This window comes from Perissodus microlepis, chromosome 7 (assembly GCF_051167445.1).
Source record: "Perissodus microlepis isolate ML-2025 ecotype Zambia chromosome 7, ASM5116744v1, whole genome shotgun sequence".
Lineage (NCBI taxonomy): Eukaryota > Metazoa > Chordata > Actinopteri > Cichliformes > Cichlidae > Perissodus > Perissodus microlepis.
This window is the reverse complement of record NC_140467.1, coordinates 3,293,914-3,320,989: the sequence shown is the minus strand read 5'-3', so window position 1 is coordinate 3,320,989 and position 27,076 is coordinate 3,293,914. Positions and strand designations below refer to the sequence as shown.

The following is a 27,076-nucleotide window of genomic DNA, read 5'->3' as shown; positions in this document are numbered from 1 at the left end:
TGCTGTGTTTGAGCACTTGTCGCACACACACCTCTTCTGTTTTTCACGTTGTTTTTCAACCATCATTTCTAATTTTTGTCTACCTGTCCTCTTATTTTTGTTTCTTTCTCTCATTGTTGTTGATAGCAGTATGTAAGGATGTACACAGGGGGCGTTAGCTCGTTGACCGAGCAGATAGCCAGTCAGCTTCAGTCTCCCAAGCCCACACATGTACCTGAAAAGAGGGATTTGGTAAGCACTCGGGTTGTAGAGTAGAAGGCATGTGGCTACACAGATCACTGCAGCGCTTCCCAGAGAGTGTGGTTTTTGCACATTGTGCTCCTTTTACCACATTTTAACTTCCTTCTCTCCCGTAGCTGCAGAGTGTGTTTTCCCAACGAGTCCCTGTAATTTGGACTGCTGCTCGCCTGCAAGCATCCCTCTCTCACTAATGAATAACTTTTGAATTGCTGTATTTTGGAATCATTAGCTTGTAAATAATATCAGTAAACTTCAAACATTTGTAGTGACCTGATGTGAGCGTCTGGCTTAACAATAACTTTCTCCTTGTGCACCAGTTTGAACGTTTCTCTTCATTTATAAATAAAGATTGATTCAGTACTTTTTCCCTTTCAGGGCTCGCTCAGGAAAGAATTCCCTGTCAACATCGGAGGCAGCGATGTTTGTTTCTTCTGCCGAAAACGTGTGTACGTGATGGAAAGGCTGAGTGCCGAGGGGAAGTTCTTCCATCGCAGCTGTTTCAAGTGCGACTACTGCGGCACGACTCTACGACTGTCCTCTTATGCGTTTGACGTCGAGGACGGTAAGCTTTCCAAATGGTTTCAGCCCCACGTGTGCTTATATTCCATTAACTACAAGGTGAAATAGACTGAAATGATCTTGAGTACGATATAATGACTAAAGTGTAAAGCGGCAAAGATGATTCTTCGTTTGAAGACATACAATCTAGAAATGATTTTGACTGTGTGCACGTTTGCTGCCCTCCTGTGGTGTGATCACGCCACGGCCTCTCAGCCTTTTTTTTTTTTTGAGCCGAGGAATGCAGCAGAGCCATTTTCTGATTCAAAAAATGAAGTTACAGACACATAATTTTTCAAAATTTATTGGTTTTAAATATGTAAAAGACAGCTGTAAGAGATTTTTGCGGTAACCCCCACCTCGGACTCAGTGCAGTCTTATGATTCCATATTTTTCCACGCTGGGAGGTGTCTATTGTGCTCAAGGACAGGCAACAGATTGTTCAGTGGGACAGTAGCTTTTTCACAGTCAGCTGTGGGAACAGAACCTCCTGATTTTTCTGAATGCACTTGAGACAGAAAGGAATTGTTTTTTTCCGACAGAGTAGATGCAGCCCACAGACTCCGTGAGGTGAAATTTGCTGAATGTGTTTATTTGTGCATTTAATGTATTTGCTTATGCTCTGTGTGTCTCCTACAGGAAAATTTTACTGCAAGCCCCACTACTGTTACCGCCTGTCTGGGTATGCTCAGAGGAAGAGGCCTGCTCCCTCTGCTGCTCCAGTCACAGCCAAGGTCCATTTTTATTTACTTGAAGAAATCCTGGTGGAAATCAGGATAGGGCTGGAAAAATGTTCTGAGAGTGCTCTCATATCTCCGATAGCGCGGCTGATGTTAAAATCATTTGTGTCATTTGCAGGAGAATCAGACCCCCCAAATACCTGCTACGACCGTGGATGCCCCTGGAAGGGCGATGGCAGCAGCTGCCCCCTCGGCTGACCTCCAACCCTCAGGTACTCGACTTTCCTATCTAGCTGTGGCGGCTGCGCCCTGGCGTCTGGCCGTGGGTGTGGGAGTCCAGCTAGGCACCCTCCGCCGCACTCTCTCCTGGACCTGCCACCAGGTGGCACACAACCCCTTAGATTCTCCCTTCCTGTTTACCTACTGCATCTACCTCTTCTGCTGTTTCACCATCAATGTCCTGCTCAGCCTCCTCTAGCATGACTTTTGTGTCCCTTCTTATTTCCTTCCTTGCTTCCTTTTTCTCTTTGCCGACTACTGTCAGTGGGATGTATATAGATCTAGTTTGTACTAAGTGACCAAAGCTTCAAAATGGTCCTGTAAATACTGTGAGTCTCTCAGTTGCTGAATTATTTCCTGAAGATGCAGCATTCTTTCTGTTTCTGTTGGCAGTCTCTTTATGACTTGTGATTGGCAGATGGATTCAAACAGTGCTCTGGTGCCATAATCTTAGAAGTGAATGGTGCATCTTAAACCTGTTTGTTTCTTGGCTTGGAAATTATAGAGAGCTGCTCAGAATTCCTTCTGGTCAGCTCTCCAGGCAGCACCATTAACCCTTTGCATAGACCTCCTCATTGCTATTCTGGTTTTTACTGTGAAATGTGGAAGTAAAGTTTAGCTTTCTTAGCCCCCAATTCTTCCCCCCCCCCCCCCCCCAAAAAAAAAAAAAAATATCAGTTACCCACTGGTGTGTACATTCAATCTCTATATACTGTTAATGATTGATATAGAGCTGCCTGTTTTTAATGAAGAGCCAAGCTGTACTCTTTGGTGATTGTAACCCCGAGTGGCCTGTGAGTGCTCTTTAGCTCGACCTCCTCCTGTGTGACGTGTTTGTTTTACTGCCTGCTCTGTGACGTGTTTCTTTCTCTGTAAGTTGTTTTGCACCTATTAGTATTCCTCTTCCTAAAACTCACTATTATATGTGATAAAGTGCCTGTATCAGTGCTGTTGTGAGCTTTACCTTTCCCCTTCCGATCAGAGCATCTTAAAACTGAGAGCTTTACTAGTGCTTGCATTGGTGCTTGGGACTGGAGTTTTGTTTTCACCCCCCCTTCCTCTGCCTTCCTGCATTCCTCAGCCTTTCACCCCCGACAGATTCCTGCCAGAACCACTTGTATTTGCTCAACGTAGTGCGTCTCATCTGCAGTAATTGCTTTGCACACTGTAGCTGAATAAAATCACGGATTAGACTAGAGAGAGCTGAAACCGGTAAGCTTTGCAGAAAATTAATATTTGAAACTTTAATAAGTGTAAGTGTTAATAAGTGTAGGCCTGCCGCAATGTGGCAAGTGTAGTTTATAACTTCAGATGCAAGACTTTATTAAATACTGTAGTCATACTGCAGCCGTGCATACTATAATATATTCTACATTAAAATTAGACAACAAACTGCTAATATATTGGTGGAGGTTTGCAGTCAGTGTAAAGTGCTGTAGAACAAAGCAATATTTTGCAGGTCTATACATCTATGTGTGCTTGTGCTGCACAGACACCTCCACAAATACACATGCATTATATGGTAAGGACGTCCCATGCTGCTGCAAAGTTCAGCAACTGTGGAGTTCTTGGACCACTAAATTAGTGTTAGCAAAATAATAAGAGTTAGACCACTAAACTAAAATCAACCACAAAAAAACAAAAACAGACCCCCAACTGCAGAAGTCCAACCCTGGACTATATCAGATGAAGTAATTACAGAACAATTTCTGTGTTTAGTGATGTAGGTTATTAAAGTATAAATATGTATCAGTTTAAATTTAAGTCTCTCTCTTCTTTGCTGTTTTATGTACTTTTCACTTGTTTTTGAGGAAACATCTATCGTCACTTTCATATGAGTCACACATACAAAATAAACAGGATTCAGTGTCAAATATCACACATTTAATGAGCTCATGGGACTTTAAGGCATTGGTCTTAAAGCAGTGCTAGTGCTCTTTTTTCAATTAGAATTTATCTCTAAGTGACAAGATGACGGCTGTACTTCCATGACAACAACAGCACATAAGTCTATTTTAACCCATTTCGCTGTCATGAACCTGTGCCAGAGGAAATATTGTCAAAACATACAGTTTTAAGGTTTGCTTCTCAGAATGGGAACAAGGCAAGGCACCAATCTTGTACATTTAAGTATAGAACAATGGCTCTATTTTAAAGTGTGAAACCTATTTGTGTTTGTTGATCTTATTTGCTGTAGGAATATTATCTAATGCAATAAATTCAGTAATAGATCTTAAATCGGTGTCTCCTTGTCAGTTTGTCCTTAATGTACAAGATTACTTTGGTTAAAGTTCTGGCTGCAGATGTGGATGAAAATGCACCATTTTACTAGTTGGATGTGTGATGGGATTTGATGCTGTCGCTGACGTAGCTTCACACATACACTGTCAGAATTTGCATCGGTTTTCACATCAGCGTTCACAAATACATTGGATTTAGTTTGGTCCTGCTTGCACCTGCCTGATCATCACCTGCACGTATGTGCTCTCTCTCCTCTGCTTTCTTACCTTGATCCTGTACCCCACAGTGCTGGAAGTGAACGGCCTGCAGGAACCGAGCCTAGCTAAACGCCTAAAGGGAACTCCAGAACGCATTGAGCTGGAGAACTACCGTCTGTCCCTGCAGAGGGAGGAGGAGCTGGAGGAGGTGCCTGAGGAGACGCTGGCGGAGCACAATCTCAGCAGTGTGCTGGACAAGGCCACAGATGCTGACCTGGGTTCTAGGTAAGATTATAACAGCATCCGTTAATTTCGTTTTTATGATATTCAGTTTTACCCTTTCTGCCGTTTAGTGTTCAGCGAGTTGTTTAAACGATCTCTAATAAGACTTTAAACAAGTTTCAACTCTTTGGACGTCCTTAAAATAGTCGCATCATGCAAGCAGCTCTGGCTATGCGCACAGAAGCTCCACCCACTCTTTAAACTTTTTGTTCGTGACAGTTAGCCAATCATGATGAAGTGGGATAGAAAGGAAGTGGGAGGAAGCTAAAAACATCTTAGTTGGGATTAACTGTGGGGGTTCACCAACGAGCAGTTTGTCTATTTTGAATCACAGAAAACTTCCTTGCTACAGTCCAGAATCCCTCAGGCTGCTGTGAACGTCTCCATACTTGTACTGTCCTCAAATACTTGCTTCCTTTCATGTTCCCTAACACTTTGCTGACGCCTTTTCTCTACTTTCTGCAGTAGCTCAGAGTCAGACATGGAAGAGGAGGACGAGCAGGAGGATCAAGAAGAGGTGGAGGAGCAGCCTCCCAGCCCGTCAGACCTCGGCGGCGTTCCGTGGAAGGAGGCGGTAGAGCTCCACGCCAAGCTGAGGGGCGATCACTGTGAGGAGGGAGAGGGTGAAGCTTTGGCTGACAGAGATGGGGAAGTAGATGAAGAGGACGAGGAGGAGGACGAGGAGGACGAAAATGAGGCCGAAGAAGATGAGGAGTCGAGCGAAGGTAAATTAGTTTTGCATTGTTATTCCCGTGATAGTGGAAATTAATGGTTTCTTTATGCTAATGTGTTTACACCCTATCCAGACTTCAGTGGCCTTGACCTCAGAGCTCCGTGTTGTTTACTGTTTCATGTTCTCGTCACTGTCTGAAACACTTGAGTCATCCTCTTGTCTCTTTTCTGCTTGTCTGCCATGTCCACGTACAATGCACGCGTATGTATCTGTCTCTGTGTCATTTTATTTTTTGATTTATTTTTGGGGGGCCTTTGTCTCCCCCTGCTGACAGAGGGGGATTACTGGCCCTGGGATAGAGAACTCCAGTCAGGCCTTTGGCTGGAGAAGCACCTTACAGACGAAGAGGATGTTGGTACATTTAAAGGTAGCAACGGAAGTGCCTGCGGACGTGTTTGCAGTTACTTTGAATAATTCTGCCTTGTTTGGGTTTAATTTTCAATAATTTCTACAAGAAGTGTGCCTTTGGCTTCTTTATGGTTTGGTTTGTTGTGTTTTTATGTGAGTTTTGTGTTCATCGGTGTTCCCTTTTCATTGTCAGTCCCATTCCATCTAACCTTCTGTTTCAAACCTCTGGAGTTCTTTATGGCATTAAAATACTAATCTGATGAATCAGATCTGATTATCTCCCCCACGGCGCTGCAGTTATGTTTTACAGCTGTGTGACGGAACTGTTATATTTAACAAATGTGTTATTATTTTGTTTTCCAAGCTTTGTACCCTTGAAGCTTACTTTTATGGTTTGACGTTTTGCAGTGTATTGCATGCAGCCTCCCTTCATTTCTCTTTGATGATTTTTTCCCATTGTCACTGTATAACTGTCTCTCTGCCTTTTCTCTTCCATTTTGCCCTGTTTTTTTCCCCCTGTTCCTCTTCCTTTCTTCCACAACTACCCTCGTCTCTCTTTATCTTCCTCTCCTAACTCACACAACTTTACGCTACGCAAAAATACAAAATCACAACACTTACATTTAGCGAGGAATCTCCACATCCAACAAGTCCTGCAGCCTGTGGATCCCAGCGCCATTCCAGGTTTGAGAGCACATCTGGAGTCTGAGGGAGACAAGGATGATGGCCAGCTGGCCTCAGCCTCCCAACTCTCCCAGCCCTCTGAGCTCACGCAGCCCTCCTCTGCAGGTAACCCACCCGGGGGCCTATACGCCTGGGAAGGCCGTGGGTCTCGCCATGTTCAGGATCAGGGTGTCTCATTTTGCAAGTGTGGCTGCTGCTGCTTTGTCTGTGTCTGCCACAGGTGGACCCCAGCTAACCCACCTGTTGTTTTGAATTACCGCTGATTTGTACATTTGTGTAACATTGCTTTATTTCTCGGAATGTCTAATTTTGTGTTGAGCCTGTTGTCATTCAGAGTCACTGTTGTTCCTCTGGGGCGAATATAACGTTCTCCAAACGCATCCCAGCGCGCCATTTAACCCTCTCCTCAGTTCCTTTGATTTGATTCTCTTTTGTTCTTTTGTGTTCTCCCATGTTGTTTCTCATGTGTCTAATTGCTTTACTGTTATTTCCCCGCCATCTATCCCTCGTCGTTCTGTATCTTCTGGTTTGAATGTAGCCCCTGCCCACACGTCCGCCCGACACGAGGCAGTGAGAGTCTGGTTGGAGTCCCTGTCTGGAGGTAGCACAGACTCGAAAGGGATCCTGACATCCCGTCTTAGACTCCTGTTCTGTCTATCAGCTGGGCTGGCCTCTTTTCATGGAGCATGCAGAGACCAGTAAACTCACAAGCATGCCTGCTGTAAGGCTGTCGCTCTCAAGAGGTTTTCTCTCCTGGGTTCAGATCAGCACTTGTGTTTCACCTTTTGTAACCAAACCTTACATTCTACTCTTCTAATTTCCAAAATATGTATTTTCTTTTGCACTTGCGCTGTATGTTATGCTGTAACGTAATATATTCCGGGGAGTGAAACCACAAGGCACCACAGCTTTGGGAGCTCACCTCTTAATGGCACTTGTACTTGCATTAAGTTCACAGAATGTGGGTGTTGAAGTACATTATCAGCTGATTAAGAGCTTGAATGAATTGAATGAGAGTCCTACACCTCTGTTTGAAGTCCTCGTATAAGCCTTGAGTTCAGTGTTAAAGGCCCAGTAAAGACCTCCAGCAGAGATCAGGCCAATTACAAAGTTCTTTTAGTAGTTTATGTGCCCGTGCACTCAGAAGATCCGTCACCTAGTAGTTAAAGTTGATTTTAAACTGCATGGATAAACTGCCCCCCCACCCCCACCCCCTCCCAGTTTTGCTCGCTAACCACAGTTTAACCAGTAACATTCTGGTTGTGCTTCTGCTTGGATCAAATATTTTCAGCTTACTAATTTAAAGTTGCTGCATGTAGCTGCAGCCTAGCTGCTCCTTTGTTCATATTAAAAGACTTGGACTGTTTGATTTGTATGCAAAAGATTTTCTTTTTTTTTGCCCAAACTCTTTCCTAATGCTGTCTGAAGAAAAATAGATTTTGATTTTTAAAATCTACTCACCTTTTTTTCGACCTTTAATTTTTGTATTCGGCTTTTCAAAATTGGCCTTGATAGCTTTCCACCTCACTGTCAGGATTTCTGAGAAAAGATTCATTCAAGCTACTTTTAAACAGGAAAAATTTCTCACAGTTATTGTCTAAAGACACAATAATAATGTTCCAATGACTCATTTATTTCCCTTTTTTTTCATGTCAGAGCCCTGCGAAGATGAAGTACTCGAAGCAGAAGCAGACAGTCCAGATATGGAGCCTGGCACAGAGATGGATCAGGGTAAACAGTCAAAACATTACAAATAGTAAAGAATCCATCAAGTGTTTAACATGCGGAAAATAGCATTTTTGTTTACAAAGGACTCTCTTCATCAAAATGAAATGACTCAGATAATTAAAGTTCCAAAGCTGTGTAATAATGAAATATTTGATGACGTGATGTTTAAATTCCAGATGACATCCCTTCGGATGCGGAAGCTGAGGCTCGTTTGCACCAGTCGGAGCACGATGAAGCGCTTCCCGAGGAAGACAAGAAATCGGAAAGCTCGGCAGCAGCTTCCAGTATTGGTACATGTCGTTTCTCTACACGATCACGCAGATATGTTTTCCACAAATAAAAGGCAATGAGCCTTTTCTTCTCCCTTTTGTGAATTCAGAACCATCCAGCATCAGCCTGCTGCAGAAGGACGATATCGTTCTTTTTCCGCTTAAACCATCCCCAGAACCTGAAACCCAGGTGAGATGATGCTTCAGAGGTTCAAAGCGATTAATGGCTTTTACCTGAATCCTAAACTCCTCTGTTGTTTGTTTTGTTTTGTAGATAAGTCCAGTAAAATCTCCTGGTCTCCGCTTTTTTCCTGATCCTTTCATACCTGAGGAAACAAAGCCAGAAAAGATGACTCCATCTCCAACTTCCAGGAGCCCACTGTGCCCTTCACCTGCTCCTGTCCAGGAGTTGTCTCCTGTTCCCTCACCTACTAATGCTGCTGCTTCTACACCAGTTAAAACCCCAACTTCTGCTTCATCTCCTCCTCTTTCACCCACCAAACCACCTGCTGCCTCTCCACTACAGCCACCCAGTGAGTCACCTCTCAAGTCACCAGTGAGCTCACCAATTTGCTCCCAGCCTACACCCCTGCCCGAAACTGAAGGACCTAAATCTCCCGTCTTTCCTCACCGCTCCATTTGCCCTCTCACAGGAAACCCCCTCTCCCCGATCTGTGCCCAGCCGTTGCCCTGCCATGAACCCTCATCACCCCTCACCTCTGATTCTCCCGTCAGAACTCAGCCCGTCCCTGCAGTCACTTCAACGCCCTTGGCTAAAACCAACATGACTACGCCAGAGCCTTCAAATTCCTCAACAGAAGAGACGCCGTCTAAAAAGACGGATATCATTGAGGAGTTCTGGTTGAAGAGTGCTGAGATAAGAAAGAGCCTCGGTCTGTCTCCTTTGGACCGCAGCAGTAAAATCTTAGAAAGGAGTGTTGTTAAGACTCCAACTCAGGACTCCAACTTCGCTAAGACACAAACGGCAGACGTGTCCGGGGAACAGAAGCCTGCCTTCACTGGCCGGGCTGTCATTCGCAGACTCAATATCACTCTCGAGGGTCAGGTCATTACTCCTATCGCTCCCGTTGAGCCCAAGAGCGATGGCTCTGATAAAAGAGACATCAGCAGCAGCTCAGGCTTGGGCTTGAATGGAAGTGTGGCCACAAGCCAGACGGTAAACAGTGACAGCTATAACACGTCCGACTCGGCTATGCTGACACCACCTTCCAGTCCGCCACCACCCGTGCCTGCTAATCAGTCTCCAGCCGTGCTCAGGCAGCAGAGACACCAGGTGTCCTGGACCAACGGAACAGAAAAACTTCCATCTGAGCATGCCAAAGAGCCAGCAAAAGCCACTACCCCTGTTCCTGCACCCAGGACCCAGCTGAGCCCCGTATCGGTGCCCAAACCAGCACCCAGGAAGGTCTCCTCACCTCAGGCAGCTCCAGAAACAACCCCGGTGGTCGTGATGAGGGAGAAGAAGAGGGAGAAGCCACGGCCGCAGGAGATGAGGAAGTCATTTGTGGAGACGGTGGAGGAGATTCCTTTTGCTGACGATGTGGAGGAGAGCTACGACGACCGGACACCAGACACAAGCATGAACAGGTATTACACTCCGCCCACGAGCAAGCCGAGCAGGGAAAAACCTCCCCTTCATTTGGCACTAGCAATGGAAAATGGTAAACCCAATATCCCAGTTAACCCAGTCTCTAAGACCCAGAGGGCAACTCAATTCTCTCCAGAAGCCAGGGAGATTGCAGAGGAGAGAATAAGGGCCAGAGAAAAATCTGTCAAGAGCCCGGCTCTAAAAGAAGCTATGGCCAAACAGCTGAGCAAAATGAAAGAGTCCGATGGGGAAAAGGGCGCCTCACCTAAAGTGGCCTGGAATGTAACACCAGACACTGTTGGAAAAAGTAAAAAGTCAGCTGCATCTCCAAAGACATCAGCTGTGAAAGCTTTAGAGTCAAAGAAGTCCGAGGCCCTGTCCGAGCGTTTCTTTAGCAGTAACAAGAGCCTGGACAGCTCGGTGGCTTCGTCAGACGGCTCCTCTACAAGTAAAAGTAAGAAACGAAGCTCCCTCTTCTCACCGCGGAAAAACAAGAAGGAGAAAAAAGCCAAGAACGACAGCAGCAGGCTCTCGGGCGCAGATGAGACGCCTCCAAAACACAAGTCTCTGTGGAAGGCTGTCTTCTCAGGGTACAAGAAGGACAAGAAGAAGAAGGATGATAAGTCGTGCCCGAGTACACCGTCGTCCAGCTCCACTACTCAGGACTCTGGGAAGAGAAGGACATCACCTCTTGGGAGATCTTCGGGTAAGACTATTCTTCCAAAGCTCATTTCATGTTATGAAATTATTGATTGCTGATTGTTGTCTTTGCTTGTTGTTTGAAGTAGACTTGAAAACGCGGAGAAACCTGAGTTTCTCCGAAGATTCCGACCTGTCCTGTGACGATGTTCTGGAGAGATCCTCCCAGAAGTCCAAAGCAGATGTGAGCAAATACAAATGTCACATGGTTGTCTTTAGGGATTCATGCATGCACAGGCTTGCAACGCTAACCGGAGTTGACTGAGGTCCTTACAACTGCCTTTTTGGACCTTTCTTGAATGAATAGTGAATAATTTTACTCATGCAGGTTCATCTGATTAGATGTAAATCACAACTTAAAATCAAACTGTTGTGAATGAAACTCGTGCAGTCTGGCTTTGCAAGGCTATACATATCATCACGACATCCGCTGTACCAGTTTCTGTTTTGCTTCCTCTCGAAAATGTTTTTCTTTATATAATCTCTTCCACTCCTAGAGGCATGTGGACATCTTTGACCTAGTATCAGGCATGCAGAAGGAGGCAATAAAGGAAGAGAAACTGGAAAAGGAGAGGAGGAGGGAGTTGAAGGAAAAAAGGGGGGTGAAAGAGAGGCATAAAAAAAGGGGACAGGAGAAGGAGGTTAAGCGAGAAATGGAGAAAGACGACGAGGAGGTATTGTGCAGCAGGGGTTACATAATTTTGAATTTCAGAAAGTGTCATCTTTCTGAATAATGCCATTTAGCATCACCAATCTTTTAGTTTAAGTTCATATAACGTGCCGGTGGCTTTGCAAGCAAACCCCAGATAAATCTTTGATATCATTTCATCTCTTTTTAAAGAGTTATTGGAATAAAATAATGTGTATATATATTTTTTTGACCTTGGGAGGTCTCAGAACAAATTATGATAAAAATATTTTCAAGGTCTGGGCAAGTGAATTCTTTAAAAGATCGTAATAATTCAATATCCTGGACGCATAAATCGCGTTGGAACTATGCACATATTTGGAACAAATCCTTAAATTTTAGAACATGAGCTCTTTTATTGGAATCCATTTGCACTCATTGCATTTATGGCTGAAATTCAGCATTATATTTGCCACTGCTGCCGAGTCTGTGTGTGTTTCTGGTGGTTTTAAATAGATAGAATCGTGCTCAGGGCCAGAGGCATGAAGCTCAGATGTACTCCTATTCTCTTTTGTTTGTGTATATTTAGGAAACGTACATAAATCAGCCACAACACTAAAGCCTGTGGACACCTGCGTCGATTTTCCCCCACTCGGGGCATGGGCACAGAACCTCTGGGCATGTCCTGTTGTGTCGCCCACCGTGATATTGGCAGTGAATCCTTTTGGTTCTGTGGATCTGCTCTGGAGCGCTTTCATTGCTCTGATTGGTTTGCAGCAATGTTTAGGTCAGAGGTCGCAAACTCCAGTCCTCGAGGGCCGGTGTCCTGAAACTTTTCCACGTGTCCCTGTTGCAGCACATCTGAATAAAATTAGTAGGTCATTAGCAAGAGTATAGAACTTGACTGCATGCTGAGGTGGCAACCCCTCACCCTACTCAAGTAAATTTAAGCTTTTGGAAAAATGTACTTCTAAAAGAGCATGCAGTCAAGCTCTATAGAGTCTTGCTAATGACCTACGAAATGTATTCAGGTGTGTTGCAACCAGGACACATGGAAAAGTTTCAGGACACCAGACCTCAGGGCCGGTGTCCTGCAGGTTTTAGATGTCCTTGATCCAACACAGCTGATTTAAAGGCTAAATGATCTCCTCAACATGTCTTGATGGGCTGTATCCCAATTCAGGGTCTGCAGCCTTAAAGTACGCAGCCTCAACGATCCTCAGGGGCCGCGTACTCAAAGACCGCTAAGGCCGGAAGTGCGAGGCTTGTGAAATGGGACGGTCTAGCCTCCGTCGCGCTGCCCAGGTTGCCTAGCAACCATGATACTAACAGCTGGAAACGTTTCATACAGCTTTGTTTGACAGAAATGAAGGAGAAAATCTTTTGTTCATTTGTTTGTTTGTTTCTACATGAGCTTTGATCATTCTCTGTAAGATTAAGCTCAGCTATTGAACGGCGTATGTTTTAAAGTAAAGGCTTTAAAACCAAGTTAGTACAAACGTCACTAATGTCACATAACTTTGCCGACATGTGGCCAACAGGAATGTTTAATGTTCTTCGTTATTAAACATTTGCACAAAGATAAGTGACATAATATTCAGTACTTAAAGTTTACTCTTCGGCAAAATTATCCACACCCACCGCCGCGCTATGCATTCTGGGATATGTTGGGCTACGAAATCTACACCGCCACGTCCTTAAAATTCAGGGAAATGAAGGACGCATTTGAGGGCCGCATTTCGAGCAGCCTTCGAATTGGGACAGCCTTCGTTGCGTCGCTGTGACGTAATCGGCCTTAAAATGCGGCCTTTAAGGCTGCAGACCCCGAATTGGGATATAGCCATGTTCTCCAGAGGCCTGGTAATGAACTAATCATTTGATTCAGGTGTGTTGACCCAGGGTGAGATCTAAAACCTGCAGGACATTGCTTTGTATCATGGTGTCTATGCAGCGGTGCTAACCGCTTCACCCGTCTGTGGTTTTGATGTTGTGGCTCATTGTCGTTTGATGAATGGCGTTTTCTTCTTTGTAATGATTATTGATCTGAATTATTCACTTCAGACTTCATACGGCTACAGTAACAGGAGTTTTAAGTTGTATCATGCCTCTCAGCCGTGTGTGATTCAGTGAGAGCCCCTGAGAAATCTATAGAGTAGTCTTTTTTTTTTTTTGTCCCCATCCCTTTCAGATCTGTGAATATTAGACAAGACACAAGCGTCATAGTTGTAGTATTGGACACAACATCTCATCATAAAACATTTTACACTTGAGTTTCTTGGTTAGTGTCACAATTTTGTAGTTAATGTAGATGTTTAACTATTTCATTCCACCTTGTCTTTTTTTGTGATATTAACGTTGCCTGTTTTGATTGTACCAACTAGACTGTGACTCACTGTTCTGTTTATTTTATTTTTGTTTATTTAACATAATCATTAACCCATTTAATCATATCATCTGTATCATGTTTGTTTCCTCCCTTTTATGTTTCGTCTGCCCCAAGTCTGTTTATGTCCCTCACGCACTGGCGTTCAAGAGATCGTATGCCACAAAGGTAGTATTACATACATTCCCGCTGATAACCCTCCTGCACCCCGTCTCGTCTTCCTGCACACGTGCCAGTTTACTTTCATAACACCCTGCGTAGGCCTGGCCTAAAGCTAATCGTTGTTCTGTCTGGATGCATGCGACAGTTGGACAGCAACGCTCGCTCACTGACTGCTGAATATCCACTCTGTTATAACACGACGTTTCCAATAGCGCTCTCTTTTCTGGTCACCATGATACCTCTGCATCTGTTGACACCCCAGGCTGTTCCTCTGTGACTGGTATGAGATTAATCTGTCACTGCGGCACTGTATTTACTCCAGTCTGGCTACTGGAGGACCTTTTCACATGTTTTCATTCAGTACTGTTTTCTCTTTCTGCCGTTTTGCGCTAGCTTAAATGCTCATCCATGTCAGCTTACAGCGGAAACATCTCTGTTTTTTGTCACATATGTATTATCTATTGTGGAGGATTGTAACAGAGCTTGCAGCAAAGTTTATATGAAGTATGTTTCACACTGTGTTTTATGCAAGCATAACTTTTCTAGCCCCCGAGAGTCCCGTAGATGACCGATGAAGCTTTAAATAGCATTAGCCACTTTCCTGTTATCTCCTCGCCCTGTTAGAAGATCCAGAAAGTTCCCCTCCTCAGCTAGTCTGAGTGCTCAGCACCTCATGGAGCCACCTACACACATTAGGACCTTGTGGATGAGACTTTTCTGATTTGCGTTTTGTTATTCCACACAGAAAACCTACACGGAGGAAGAGCTTAATGCCAAGCTGACGCGTAGAGTCCAAAAAGCTGCACGACGACAGGCCAAGCAGGAGGAACTGAAGCGGCTCCACAGAGCCCAGGTTTGTCCTTTCTTCTTTTAAAGACTGCTTTTCTAATATAATTTGGGAATTCAGTTTCCTGCATTCTTCCTCTAATTTAAAAAAGTTCCCCTGGTGCTTTTTACCATTTGGTCACTCCTAATGTTTTGAACTGAGGCCAGATTCATCCATTGTGATTGATGTTGTAACTGCAGTCAGACTCCCGTTCCCCTGACTCAGCACTAAGCTCTCTTTTCTCCTGGAGCTGTCATTTGTTGGCCTCAGTTTTGCTTCCCTTTACTGGCTATTTGCAGGACCCCACAGGACTTCTTCTATTTCAGCTCCCAATTCTGTGTGGCACAGATAAACCCAAGACCTGACAGAAGCTGTTACAGGAGATTCGAGAGGGGGGAAAAAACCCTTTTCACACAATTTGTGTGCTATAAAGCATCAAAAGTTTCAAATTAAAACAAAAAAACAGCAACTTATTTTTCTGGCTAAGAATGAGTCCTGTTATAAATCAAGACACAGAGAAGATGACAAGCGACTGAAATCTACACGTTTTCTTGGGGTTTTTGACAGATTAATACAAATGTCCCATGTGGCTGTAGGCGTTAAATATAGTTGTCGTCGCCACTTCTGACATTTATATTTCAACAGAGTAAACAGCCGCATCGACTGAGTGTTCCCTGTGTGAGTTTAGGGGGGATTTCTAATTACTGGTAGTTAGTTATCACCCTGTGCATTTATGATACTGATGTGCCTCTGCTGCTGATTTTCATTGATGACGTGACTGCTCGTCTCCTCAGATCATCCAGAGGCAGTTGGAGCAGGTGGAGGAGAAGCAGAGGCAGCTGGAAGAGAGGGGCGTAGCTGTGGAGAAAGCTTTGAGAGGAGAAGCAGGTAATTCCTCGTCAGTCATACTTACATACATCGATTTTTTTCATTCAGTTTGGCTTCCTATGTGCGCGTGCATTTTTAATATCGCGTATTAGACACCTCACTTGTTAATGTTTTACAAGTACTTTGCCATAAATTTGACGTAAGATCTTGGTCATAAAAGCTGCTCACCAGAGGCCACGTTTTATCTTTACACAATATGAGTTCAGAGTTTTCTAGAGCTCCAAAGGGAATAGTAATAACAACCGTCAGGGTTATGTAAGTCAGCAAACCTGTCCCTCTGCGCTCATTTGATTGTGCTGAAATCACTGTGTGCGTTTACCATTTATTCACTTGTGCCGAAGCATAATTCAGCACATGATTTCGTATGCAGGAAAAACACATTTATTTCTCCAAAGTAATAATCCCGAATTGTTTCTGACAAGGGACTATCACAGACGATATACTTCCGAAATGAGAAATAAATAATTTCTTTGAGAGCAGCACAATTTTTCTAAGCATGAATTGTGCTCAGTAGTAATAATATAATATTTACATGATGTAGATTTGCATGAGGATAAAGTAAGAAGGTCGACTTTGCAGCACTGAAATGATATTCCAGCCCAGTGCACTTTATGGTGAAGTTAATGGAATGAAATGAAAACTTTAATCATGCAAATGCATGCATCTAGACACACGGAGCATTAATTTCAGTCGGTCCCTTTTCTCGCCGACCAAATGACTGTTTTACTTTACCATCCGCTGTTTATCCAGTTTGCTGTTTGAGTATGTTTTAACGTGTTAATACTCTACTCTCTTAAAGGATTGTATAAAGGTACTTGTACATTACCCAAACAGCACAAAAGAAGATCAGGTATTAGATTTTACTGTAGTTTTCTTAATTTTTTTTCTCCCTTTCCTTTTAATTAACCACACATGAAACTGTTACGTAGGGTCCATCTGTGGTGACACACTGCAACAGTTCTCCATCTCCGAACATGTCGATATGTGTTCGTTCATAACGTGTTTGCCATCATCAGTCCAAGCTGCATGCAAACGAGGAGAATGCGTGTGTCCCCCTCCCCGACATAGATTGGTGTCTGCTCATTCTGGATGTGTTTCGTCTCTCTCACCGCCTCTCCAGTCAATACTCGGATCACGTTAGATTTTCTAAATGCAATCAGAATGTAAGAAATCAAATTCGGATTGGTTTGCAGCCCGACAACTTTATTGGAATCATTTCTGCAAATATTTGCTGTGGTTGGATGACTTGATACAGATATTTCTTGAGATCTTGTCTTATCTTTTTTTCAATTTACTTATTTTTTAGCTGCATTGGGAATGCATAACAGCTTATCTGCTCCACCCAAAGATCTCAGCACACGTATATTTAATTGTACATAAGTGGAGAGCTAGTTCTTCTTTTCTGCTCAAATTAAATACACATAAAAATGAAGCAATTTCCTCAACACGTCGAGACACACACACACACACAACAGAGCAAATATGCAGAATAACCCAGCAAACGGCAACACACCAAATCTATGCAGCAGTCTTTTATTATCATCATTGGAAATATTCTGTTGCACAAAAAGACTGCATTTGAATTGTGGTGAGTACTGATGGACTCTGTGTGTGTCTGTATGTTTCAGAGAACATGCATGACTTGCTTTTGTTGGAGATTTCAGTGTGTGCGTGTTTGTGTGCCTAGTTTGGGGCTGTGTGAAGTAACTCCTATCTCTAATATATCCCTGTCGTTGTAGACTATTGGGGAGATTCTAATTACAGTGAAATCCTGGACTTGCATCTGGGCGGTATGTATTTCACATCTGTCGCTTTAAAACTAACCTAATGGCTAACCCAATCTGTCCTTCCTCCTCCCTGTTACTACTTGAGCTTTGTACCCCTCATATCTGCCGTGATTGGCTGGCTGGCTTTAAGCCACTGCGATGCTCTCTGCTCCTTTACCCTCCCTCCCCTCGCTTTCTCCTTTACTGGGTTTGTAGTTCAGACACTCTTTACATCAAACGGAGATCAGACACTTGGCCTCGTGCTGTTCTCTTAAGATTGTCTTTGATCTCTATAAACTTATGAATGATGAATGAACGAATTAATAAGTAACTTTTATTTGTCACTCTGCTGCACGTAGACTGTTTGGTGCAGCACTGATGCAAACGGCGACGCACTGCAAAGAGTGATATTAGAGCAGCAGTATGCATTCATGCTTTTGCTGTGGATATCTCCAGCACATTAAAGTTCTGGTCTTCTGTTGCATATTCATTAAAACATTTCATTTAGCAGATAGAATAATATACTGTTCATCAGATAAAATCCTGGCGAGTAGCAGCAGGCCAGCTGAGATGGGGAACCGAGAAAAGTACAGAGTTCTACTTAAAGGCTGGGAACGTTGAATATTCTGTTCATGAGAAGACCAAAACCACCAATGCACTGATCCTGCTGTCTTCTCATATTCCTACATCGATATATTCACTGTTATTTTTATGGGAGATATACAGGACAACTGTAAAACAGATTAATGTCGGTATTCGTTTTAAACTAATGACCTTTTTTCAGTAAAGCATCTCTTTTTAATTGGTACATGTGAGATTCGTAATATTGCACGCACAGGGTCTCTATTTTCATTTCTAGTACAAATTTCTAAATCGATCTTTGTCAGTTGTCCTCTTTTACACCATTAGCTGGAAGGAAAACATGTTTGAAGCAACGCAGTTTGTAGATGAACTGAAAGAGCTTTGGCTTTCCTAATTTTAACAATAAGAGAAAAGAAATCCCAGCCTTGTATTTCAAGAAAGATATTCCAAAAAAAAAATCTGTGTCTTATTTCTATGTTTTTATTGTCAACTGTCACATTACATCTAAAGATATCGCGTTTGTGACACTTTTGAGTCAACTCATCTCATCTAGTCATGTTCCGATCTTGCACATTGGAGCTAGAGTGTGATGGAAGATGGACAAACCTCAGACACCTACCAACCACACACATGTGTAACCTGTAACCCACCCTGGTTTGACTAATACTAAACTCCTAGCCTGGCTCTTAGCTTCCCCTCAGAACTCTGTCCTGCTGTAGTTCTGCACTGTAGTCCCAGCAATCTTTCTCATACCTGCTCAGTTGCATAACTCCCCAAAGTGTTTGTGTGTGTGTGTATGTGTGTGTGTGCACTAATGGGTAGTGCTGTAATCTTAAAACATTAGCCGCTGTGTATAAGCTGCGGCTGGAAAACTGTTTAATGCGTTGACTGTGTCTGGCTGAAACGTCTCGTCGTGTCCACTGTTCTCCTTTAGACTCGAATATGAGAGGAATGCATCTTTTTCACCTCACGTCTGCTGTGAATTCGGTTTGTGAGAAACACGCGTTTGATTTTTAGTTATTTAGCGTAAATGGAGTTTCTCAGCACGAGGGAGAAAAACGAGCATTTCTTTATGCAGGGCTTCTCTGTGCTTTTGTGTTGCTGGTTGTCGCCACTCATCAAAAAGAAGATTGTGCAGAGTCATTTTGTTTTGGCACAAAGGTCACTCTGCAAGCGTCCGAGTTTCCCCTTCTAATTGGTTGACCAGAAGTCTAACAGGAGGCATGGTGTTTCATCACTTCCAATCCAGCTGGTTTTATTTGTTCTTTCTGAGCTAATTCAAATGTATGAACTTGAAACTGTTTTGGGGTTGTTGAATGTTTTGTGCTGGATGTGTCACAAAAAAACGCTTTTAGCTTCCTGATAATTTTCCATTAGTCCTCCGTCCTGCTTATCGTGTTTGGTGGGTGATGAAGAACTGTGGCGCTTACACTGAATAGTGGGTTATACGGTTTGTGCTAGCAGATGAGACCTGCAAGGAAAAAACAAAAAAGAGGAAAAATCTAATATTAAAGTCAGGTAATTTCCCCCTTCTTCTTTCTGCTATTTTTATTAACTTTACTTAGAAATGTAATAATCAACTTTAATAATTATGAGCATAGATGAGGATTCATTGAACAAACGACACAATCCATAAGCACATTTGGATGATTTGGGGAAGCCATAAACATTTTATTAGGGCCTCGGTCTTTTTAAGTTGCAATTTTTCCTTCTTTTCTGTGATAGTCCCTTGTAGCACGTATTCAGCATTTCATTCTCTCACGCCTCCTCACCTTCCAACCTGAAAAACTATTTTTTTATACGAGTATGAGCCCTTACTATAGAAGATCCTGCATATTTGCTCCATTTTAAGTGAAATGTGCCTTACATTACACATATTTTCTAGTCTATATTTTAGGCGTTTATTAAGTAACTTCCACTATCTGTAATCTTACGTTTTGAGAAAATCTTTTTAGTGGATGCAAATAAGAAGAAGAAAATCCTAATTTGCACTTGAGAAGAAGCTACACTTCAGAAGTCGCCACACCGGCAACAAATTACACAGGGTGGTCTAAACATGTAGTGTGTACAAGAAGAAGGACTTTAAAGATGAAGCAATTATCTGCGTCTGCGAGTGGGATGGATTGATGAGCAGTAATGGGTTTTATAATGGGAATAAATCATTTATATATTATAACCACTGGCTATGTGTGTGGTGTGTAGCGCACAGATATAGGGTGCTTTTACCTAATTGAAAGATCATCTGAAGAACTACACTTGCAAGATCGAACAGGATTATTTTCTCTTCCTATGCTCTAGATTTCCCCCCTCTTGTTTTCTGTTCTTATTTTATCCCATATTTTTCATTTCTCACACCACACAGCTGATCTCTTCCCACCTCCTCTCTCTAGGTGATTTGTCTGCTCCCTATCGCAGTGCTCCTGTCCCCTGTTGATTTTTCTCTTTGATATTTTCTTCCTCACCTCAAACCTCTCCTTCCCCTTCCTCCTGCACCCTCTTTGTCCTCTACCCTCTTTGCCTCTGTCATGTCTGTTTTTTCTTCCTCCCACATTATTTCCTCCATTCTTACTATTTCTTACCTCCCCCTCCTAATGTGCCCACCTGCGTCACTCCCTCACGCTCTTTCCCCTCTGTCTTGTGGAAGTTGAGCCCTTTGTGGGGATGCCTCGCCGAAGACCGCTCTCCTTCTGCCCCTGCTGTTCCCCTGAAGGTAACATAACCTCGCTGCATCTGCCGCCAGTTGTGGCAGGTTACCTGCAAGCGTAAGGATCTCCAGAAATGGGCTACGTCGTTGGTCCCCCCCCCCCTTTGTCCTCCCAGCTTTTCCTAACTGTTTGTGTGACATTAGGCTCAGTAGGTTTCTCCAGAATATGAAGGAGCTCATCACGCTGAAGCTGATGTTGGGGAAAAATAATTTTGTTAGAAGTATACAGTGGTCCCTCGCTGTAACGCCGTTCACCTTTCGAAGCCTCGCTGTTTTTTGGGTTCAATTTTGCATGTTTGTTTTTTGTTGTTTTTTTTCCCAGCGTATTGTCTTCTGCATCCTGATTGGCTGTAGACCATTGTCAATCAATCTCGTGCCGTGCAGAATGCGTTCAGCTTGTCAAATGTACATAAATCTTCGATCACTAGCAGCGTGTCTCTGAAGTGCTGTACGGTATGTTTGTTTTCTCCCCAACAAACGCAACAATGTCGATGAGACGTTTTGCAACACCAAAGGCAACCGCGGCTGCCTTTGGTTTCTTTCTTTAATACTGGACTTATTTTTCTACAAAGGTTTGAACTGTGAGAGTTTAAACAAGAGAGAAAAGTGTGAAAAGGTCCACGCCTGTCTCAGAAAAGTGTATAAAGTGTGTAGTGAAAGGTTTTACAACCTTAAAACATCTATAATAATTGTAAAAAAATAAAGTTGGCTACTTCGTGGATTTCACCTATCGCGGGTTATTTTTAGAACGTAACTCCTGCGATAAACGAGGGACCGCTGTATATCATTTTGGATAGTTTACCAGAACACATCTCTGCTCCTACTAGGGGGGTCCCTCGAGTCCTGAACAGGTGTTTTACTGTGGGAGTAATTTAATATCAAGATTTAGCTTATAACATACTTCTTTGCTAGCCGTAATGGATTATGTCTTTCCTGTGTAATGCTCATTTTCAGAAAATGCCATATCAGAAAAACAGAATATTGAAGACTGTGGTGCATTTTTCTTTTTTAAATAAAGAAATCACCTTTCAACCTATTTTAATACAATAATGTAGAAAGTTTAGACCATCTAAGTACTACTGCAGTAACTTAGTAACTACTCAGCCACAGCGTGACTCTAATCAGCAGCATGTTTTGGTTGGATTTTCTGGCTTATCCTTTGATAAAATCTTTACAATGTCATGCAATCATAAAATGTTCAAACTGAGCAATTACCACCTGACACCTGACTGCATGGTGAAATTTGCATGGTGTGATGATTTGTTGTAAAATTCCAGCCTTATGTAAGTCTTAAAAATGAGTGGGCCACGTGGTTTGGTCAGTGAAGCTTTCAATCCATGCGAAGAGAAAAAAATCCCCCCAAAAAGAAAGGCATGTTGTTTTTGTCCTTGTTTCTTTTGTGATGGGAGCCTTGGCTGAAGGGTGGTGTCAGTGGAACAGACAGAAGTAGTTAAAGAAGAAGAAAAGCTCCCATTGTAGAATAGGTCTGGTAAATCAGGCTTCGTGTTTTTGTCTTCTCATGTTGCATTGCTCTAAGTGTGAGCAGCTCTCCTCCAGCTCTGCCTCTCTCTCTGTCCCTTGTCTGTCAATTAGCAGCAGCCAGTGCCCGAGACCACAGCCACGCTATTTATGTGTGTACAATGTTTTTTCTTTTCGTTGTGCAAGAGCCTCCTCTTCCCCAGCTAAGTATGTCACGCTGCATCAAGGTTCGCCTTCTGGTGTTTCATCAAGACCGCTTGGCTCCACCTGCTGCAGTCAGATAAATGAAAGGGTGCATCGCCCCAGCAGCAGACCTTTCCTAAGCATGCCCCATACACTGGTCTTCTCTGCATAGTCAAGTGGGACTACAGGAGAAGTGTGCAGCTGCTCTGCGCTCTGACTGCAATGCATGATGCCAGCAGCACTAAATATGCTCGTCTCTGTGGCAGGATGAATAGAGGGAACTTCTCTACTGGTCTCAGTGATAAGTCCTACTATAACACTTCAGTACGTTATTGAATATGTAAAGACTGCAGAATAATTCATACCTATTTTGTACCCATAAAACCACCGAGCATGAATAGGATCTGAAAGGATTTCATTTCAGCTGGTCGGTCAGTATGTGGACAGGGGAAGATGAAATATTTCCATAGGTCCTTGGATTTATTTCTCTCTAATATCTTAGCTATTGATTGGTAGACTTGTGAATTTTTTATTATTACTCACACTTGCAAAAAAAACATATAGGAGTTGGTCAGAAAGTAGCTACGTCTGTCGAAAAGACCAAACTGGGTAACACAAACTCTCAGCTTCACAACAACAGGTATTGTCTGTATGTGTTTGTATGTGGATTGTGTGTGTTTCTATGTGCACACATGCCAAATTTGAGTCCTGTAGCTCCTCCTCACCTTCTGAGTGCCATCGTTAGGTATGGCACGGCCAATCACGTTGATGTCGAATCCATTCTTCCACCTCACCATCCCTCCGTAAGGACATCCTGGCTTGGCTGTCATTGCATTGCCTGTGTCAGTCCTCGTCTCTGTGACATGAGTGTCGTGCCGCAGCCACCTGGAGTCTCACTGCTGCTCTGTGCTTCCTCCTTCCATCCAGGTATGGGTAAGAAAGACGATCCTAAACTAATGCAAGAGTGGTTCAAGCTGGTGCAGGAGAAAAATGCCCTAGTCCGCTACGAGTCCGAACTCATGATATTGTAAGTACATTCCTTTAAAAGTGCACTGGGGGAAAAAAAAAAACCCAAATGTGTTAGCTGATTGGATACTTTTAATGTCCAAGATGCAAAACTTGGTTGTCACTGGTTCATACGTCAGCTTCTTCTTTTTGTGTAGGTACATGTATGACGGCAAATTTCACTAATGTGCACTGTACAGATGGAAAACTGATCTTTAGAAAATGTCAGTAGTTGGCTGAGATGAGGTGAATTCAGTGCTTAATTTTAAGGGTACGTCTTATAAAGTGATTTATAGTAAGTGGATAATACAACGGGGCCATGACCAGACATCATCAATCGCAATGATTCTTGAATTCCTTGGACTGTGATTGTTTTCAGTAGTTGGTGAGAAACTTCAGTCTCAGAGCAGTGAACAGAATAATAAACAAATCAAGCCTGAGTAAGAATTACAGGTTTGTAAATTACAGACCACGTCACTGTACTCTCACCAGCTGGTTCGGGAACTACAGTTTTAAAGGTATCCTTCTTTTCAGAAGTGACGTGCATGGATGAGAGGGTGGTGTGCTAAGTTAGCATCTCATTTTCATAGGTTAACAAGATGCATCTATAAATTGAATGAGTCCAGTGCACATATGTTGTCATAAATGTTTATTTTTACCCTTAAGTTGGGTTAAAAAAAACAAAAGTTGCAGCCAGTCCTCCCGAAGGTTGCCAGGTGATCAAAATACATTCCAGCGTCAGATTACTTTATAAGTGTAATATCATAAATGCCTAAATATGTAATATAATGTCTTTCTTAAGGTTTATAAGTTATGTTTCTCTTGACAGAAGCAGAGATTTATTACCTCCTTATTTTATAAATAGTAATATTATGAGTGTGATGTTGATTCCCCTGCTATGAAGTCACTTATTTTTCATCTGCTGATATGTGACCACTTTTTCAATACATTTATAAAAATGTAGGAAAACCAACTTTACTGCTTTAATTTTGGCCCTTAAATTATCCAGTATCATCTCATCATTGCTTACTAAAAGCTTTTAGATTAATAGCCCATCTTTTTTTCAACCAGATAGTATATCATTTAATGAAATGCTACATAGATAAATGAATAGTCTGATGAATAATGTAGATGTCGAAAGCTATAGCTCATTAGTGACACTAACTTAGCCAGTCTCCCTTCTTACTTTCTGTCCCCAAGTGCCAGAGAGTTGGAGCTGGAGGACAGACAGAGCCGACTGCAGCAGGAACTCAGGGAACGGATGGCCGTGGAAGGTGAATGCTCGAATGCAAATTAGCTGACGGGCTATACAAATGAGCTCCCAGCGTTCATATCTGCATAATGTCTCTTTGTTTTCAAATTTGCACGGGCTTCTTTCAGACCACCTGAAATCTGAGAAGGAACTGGCTGAGGAGAAGCAGATCCTGAATGAGATGTTGGAAGTGGTGGAGCAACGAGATGCCTTGGTTGCCCTCCTGGAGGAGCAGAGACTTCGAGAGAAGGAGGAAGACAAGGACCTGGAGGCTGTTATGCTCTCTAAAGGCTTTAACCTCAACTGGGCTTGATGTGAGGGAAATCATTTCACATCAAGTTTTCGACTGCTCGTAGGCGGTCTCAGTCTCACGTGGGCGTCTTTGATGTGGATATATCTGCTGAACTTTGACACAGGCATTTGGACTAAAACTGTCACACCTAGAGCAGCGAATGTGTGAAGAACCCCAACAACATAATATGTACACTACGGCTGCCTGTGATGTTGGAGGAGTCTGCAGCGTTTACATATCCTCTGCCCAAAGGCAGTACATGTTAATCACTTTGCAGTTATGCTTGCTGTCTCAGTCTGTGGGTGGAGACGTGGTGTGTATATTCACAACTTTAACATCTCAACCTTGAAAATTAACAAAGTCTTTAAACGCTCTCCTAACCCCCCGCCACAAAGACTTTGTTATCGACTATTTAAAGGGAAGAATGCAGTTTGGTCCTGCTGATGTACAGGAATTGTAAAAACAAAAATGGGAGGGGAGGGGTGTAATCGAGTCCCATTTTCAGTAGATGAGGGTCCTCGGTCTTAGTGCTGCAGAGGTGTGTTTTAAATGTCAGAGCAAGGTCTCCTAACTCGCTCTTTTCAGTCCGACTGTAGAACGGACTCTGCTGAAGCTGCCTTTTTTCTCCCTAGTGACAAACTCACATCAGCATCCTTCAGAAACCACAAATACATCATAAAACGCTCCAGGGTTGTTGTTTTCTTTCCTTTTCCCCTGCAGAGTCTGTCACCACTATGAATCCATTAAATATGTCCATGTTTATGTATTTATTATCATGTTTTGCTTTTAACAGTTAAAAAAAATGGTTTTGTTTTAATTTTATTTGTATTCACAGGAGAGTGCCCAGAATCTCATTATCTCGCATATCTCTTTTGTATCTCGCATACATGCCACTGCATGTCAGGAATTATGGCTTCAGGCACATAGAAGACTTGGATGCAAATATTTAAGCATTTCACATGAGTTGATGATGATGATGGGCCTCTCTGTGAGCTCTCATTGGCTGTGTATCACACTGACCGTTAACGTTTACAAGTATTTGTTCACATTTTGGTTCCTGCTTTGTTAAACAGTAAAAACAATCCTCGGGAAAGACTATTAACAATGGGATGTTACTAACGACCTGATGTTACTGTTGTTAGTATGGGAGGACTTTCTGTGGGGAAGAGAGAACACTACACAACTATATACTGCAGTGTTAATACTTTAGCTTTGAAAAAGATGCCTTTTCATTTCCATTCTATAAACTTAAGTTATTTTTTTTTTTGTTTAGATTTTTTTTGAGGTATCCAATAATCACATCTGTGTTTTCCACTGGAGCTCTTTTTTTAAAACAACACTTTTCTACAGCAGGTCCCCAAACTACACATAAATGGGACCCTAAAGAACTGCACAAGCTACATTGAATGAGAATATTGGTTTGGTTTATCTGTTGGACATCCTTGGTGGACTAGTAGGCCTCTTTGCCAACTGTACAAATCCAGGTGGGCACTGTTTTACAGTGTAGAAATGTCAGAGGCTATATTTATGACTTGTTTGGAGCTGTGAATATTACACAATTTTATGGGTTGTTGTTTTAGATCGTGTGTTCCAAGGTTGACATGATTGTATTGATATTTATTAACCTGTGCAAATTGTATCATATGTAAAGAAAGTGAATCCTAATTTTTAAAACTACTCTGTCGACAAACGACTTGTAATGTAAATGCTTCATGTAGCTAAAATTCATAGGGGTGTTGGATGTATGCTGAAAACGGCAATAAACGATGCAGTTCTTTTACGTGTTTGTCCTCTAAAATCAAACTTTTTTTCCACCTTAGCCAGCCTGAGATGTTACTATGACTTTTTCTCTGCTTTCATTACAAGCCCAGGCTTAATAAAGGATTAGCTGAGGCTTTCTACCGAGAACACAAAGTACAGTAGCAGAAAGGAATTAATTCCTAAATGCAAATAGGCAGGCTATATAATGTGGTGGGACTGCATAGATTTAAAGAAGTAGTAGAATACTGTTCATATGGTATTATCTGTGCTTTTCCTGTATATTTTGAAACGCATTTAACTTAAATCTTAACTTCTACCTGCCTTTTAACTTGCCAAAGAAGATGTAGCGGGCACTGTGATGGAACCCAGGCATCTTAAAATTACCTGATATTTTATTGCTGCGCTTCCATGAAATTGGGGGACTTGCATGAGGGAGAATAAAGAGGGGTGGGGGCTGAAATGTAATCTTCTCAGCAGAGGTGGGGAAAATAGATTTTTAGTGCCTTGGTGTCAGACATCAAAAACCCAGAATTGTACATTTAATACGTTTGATGCCCCCTGCCTGTTGAACGGTCCTGTCATCTGTGAAAAATCAAATTTTTCAAGCAGAAGTCAAGA

The 27,076-nt window shown here is 42.6% G+C and overlaps 1 protein-coding gene across 22 annotated transcripts in view; it reads left to right on the top strand.

The window, feature by feature from the left end:
• Nucleotides 1–26,477, top strand: part of mical3a (microtubule associated monooxygenase, calponin and LIM domain containing 3a) — a 78,648-nt gene extending 52,171 nt beyond the window's left edge. For 9 of the 22 annotated variants that reach the window (XM_084932814.1, XM_084932813.1, XM_084932826.1 and 6 more), the window contains 20 exons: nt 616–802; nt 1,438–1,532; nt 1,657–1,750; nt 4,285–4,480; nt 4,943–5,202; nt 5,485–5,577; nt 6,186–6,347; nt 7,899–7,973; nt 8,147–8,260; nt 8,350–8,429; nt 8,514–10,554; nt 10,634–10,731; nt 13,676–13,726; nt 14,466–14,573; nt 15,341–15,434; nt 16,234–16,284; nt 17,174–17,224; nt 23,076–23,175; nt 24,354–24,427; nt 24,534–26,477. In XM_084932814.1, the coding sequence (XP_084788940.1) occupies nt 616–802; nt 1,438–1,532; nt 1,657–1,750; nt 4,285–4,480; nt 4,943–5,202; nt 5,485–5,577; nt 6,186–6,347; nt 7,899–7,973; nt 8,147–8,260; nt 8,350–8,429; nt 8,514–10,554; nt 10,634–10,731; nt 13,676–13,726; nt 14,466–14,573; nt 15,341–15,434; nt 16,234–16,284; nt 17,174–17,224; nt 23,076–23,175; nt 24,354–24,427; nt 24,534–24,718 (4,209 nt within the window). In that variant the 3' untranslated portion in view covers nt 24,719–26,477. Of the gene's footprint in view, nt 1–126; nt 232–615; nt 803–1,437; nt 1,533–1,656; nt 1,751–4,284; nt 4,481–4,942; nt 5,203–5,484; nt 5,578–6,185; nt 6,348–7,898; nt 7,974–8,146; nt 8,261–8,349; nt 8,430–8,513; nt 10,555–10,633; nt 10,732–11,044; nt 11,222–13,675; nt 13,727–14,465; nt 14,574–15,340; nt 15,435–16,233; nt 16,285–17,173; nt 17,225–20,426; nt 20,493–23,075; nt 23,176–24,353; nt 24,428–24,533 lie in introns of all 22 variants that reach the window. The other 13 variants (XM_084932831.1, XM_084932835.1, XM_084932836.1 and 10 more) reach the window with 12 other exon arrangements.
• Nucleotides 26,478–27,076: the final 599 nt, after the last annotated feature.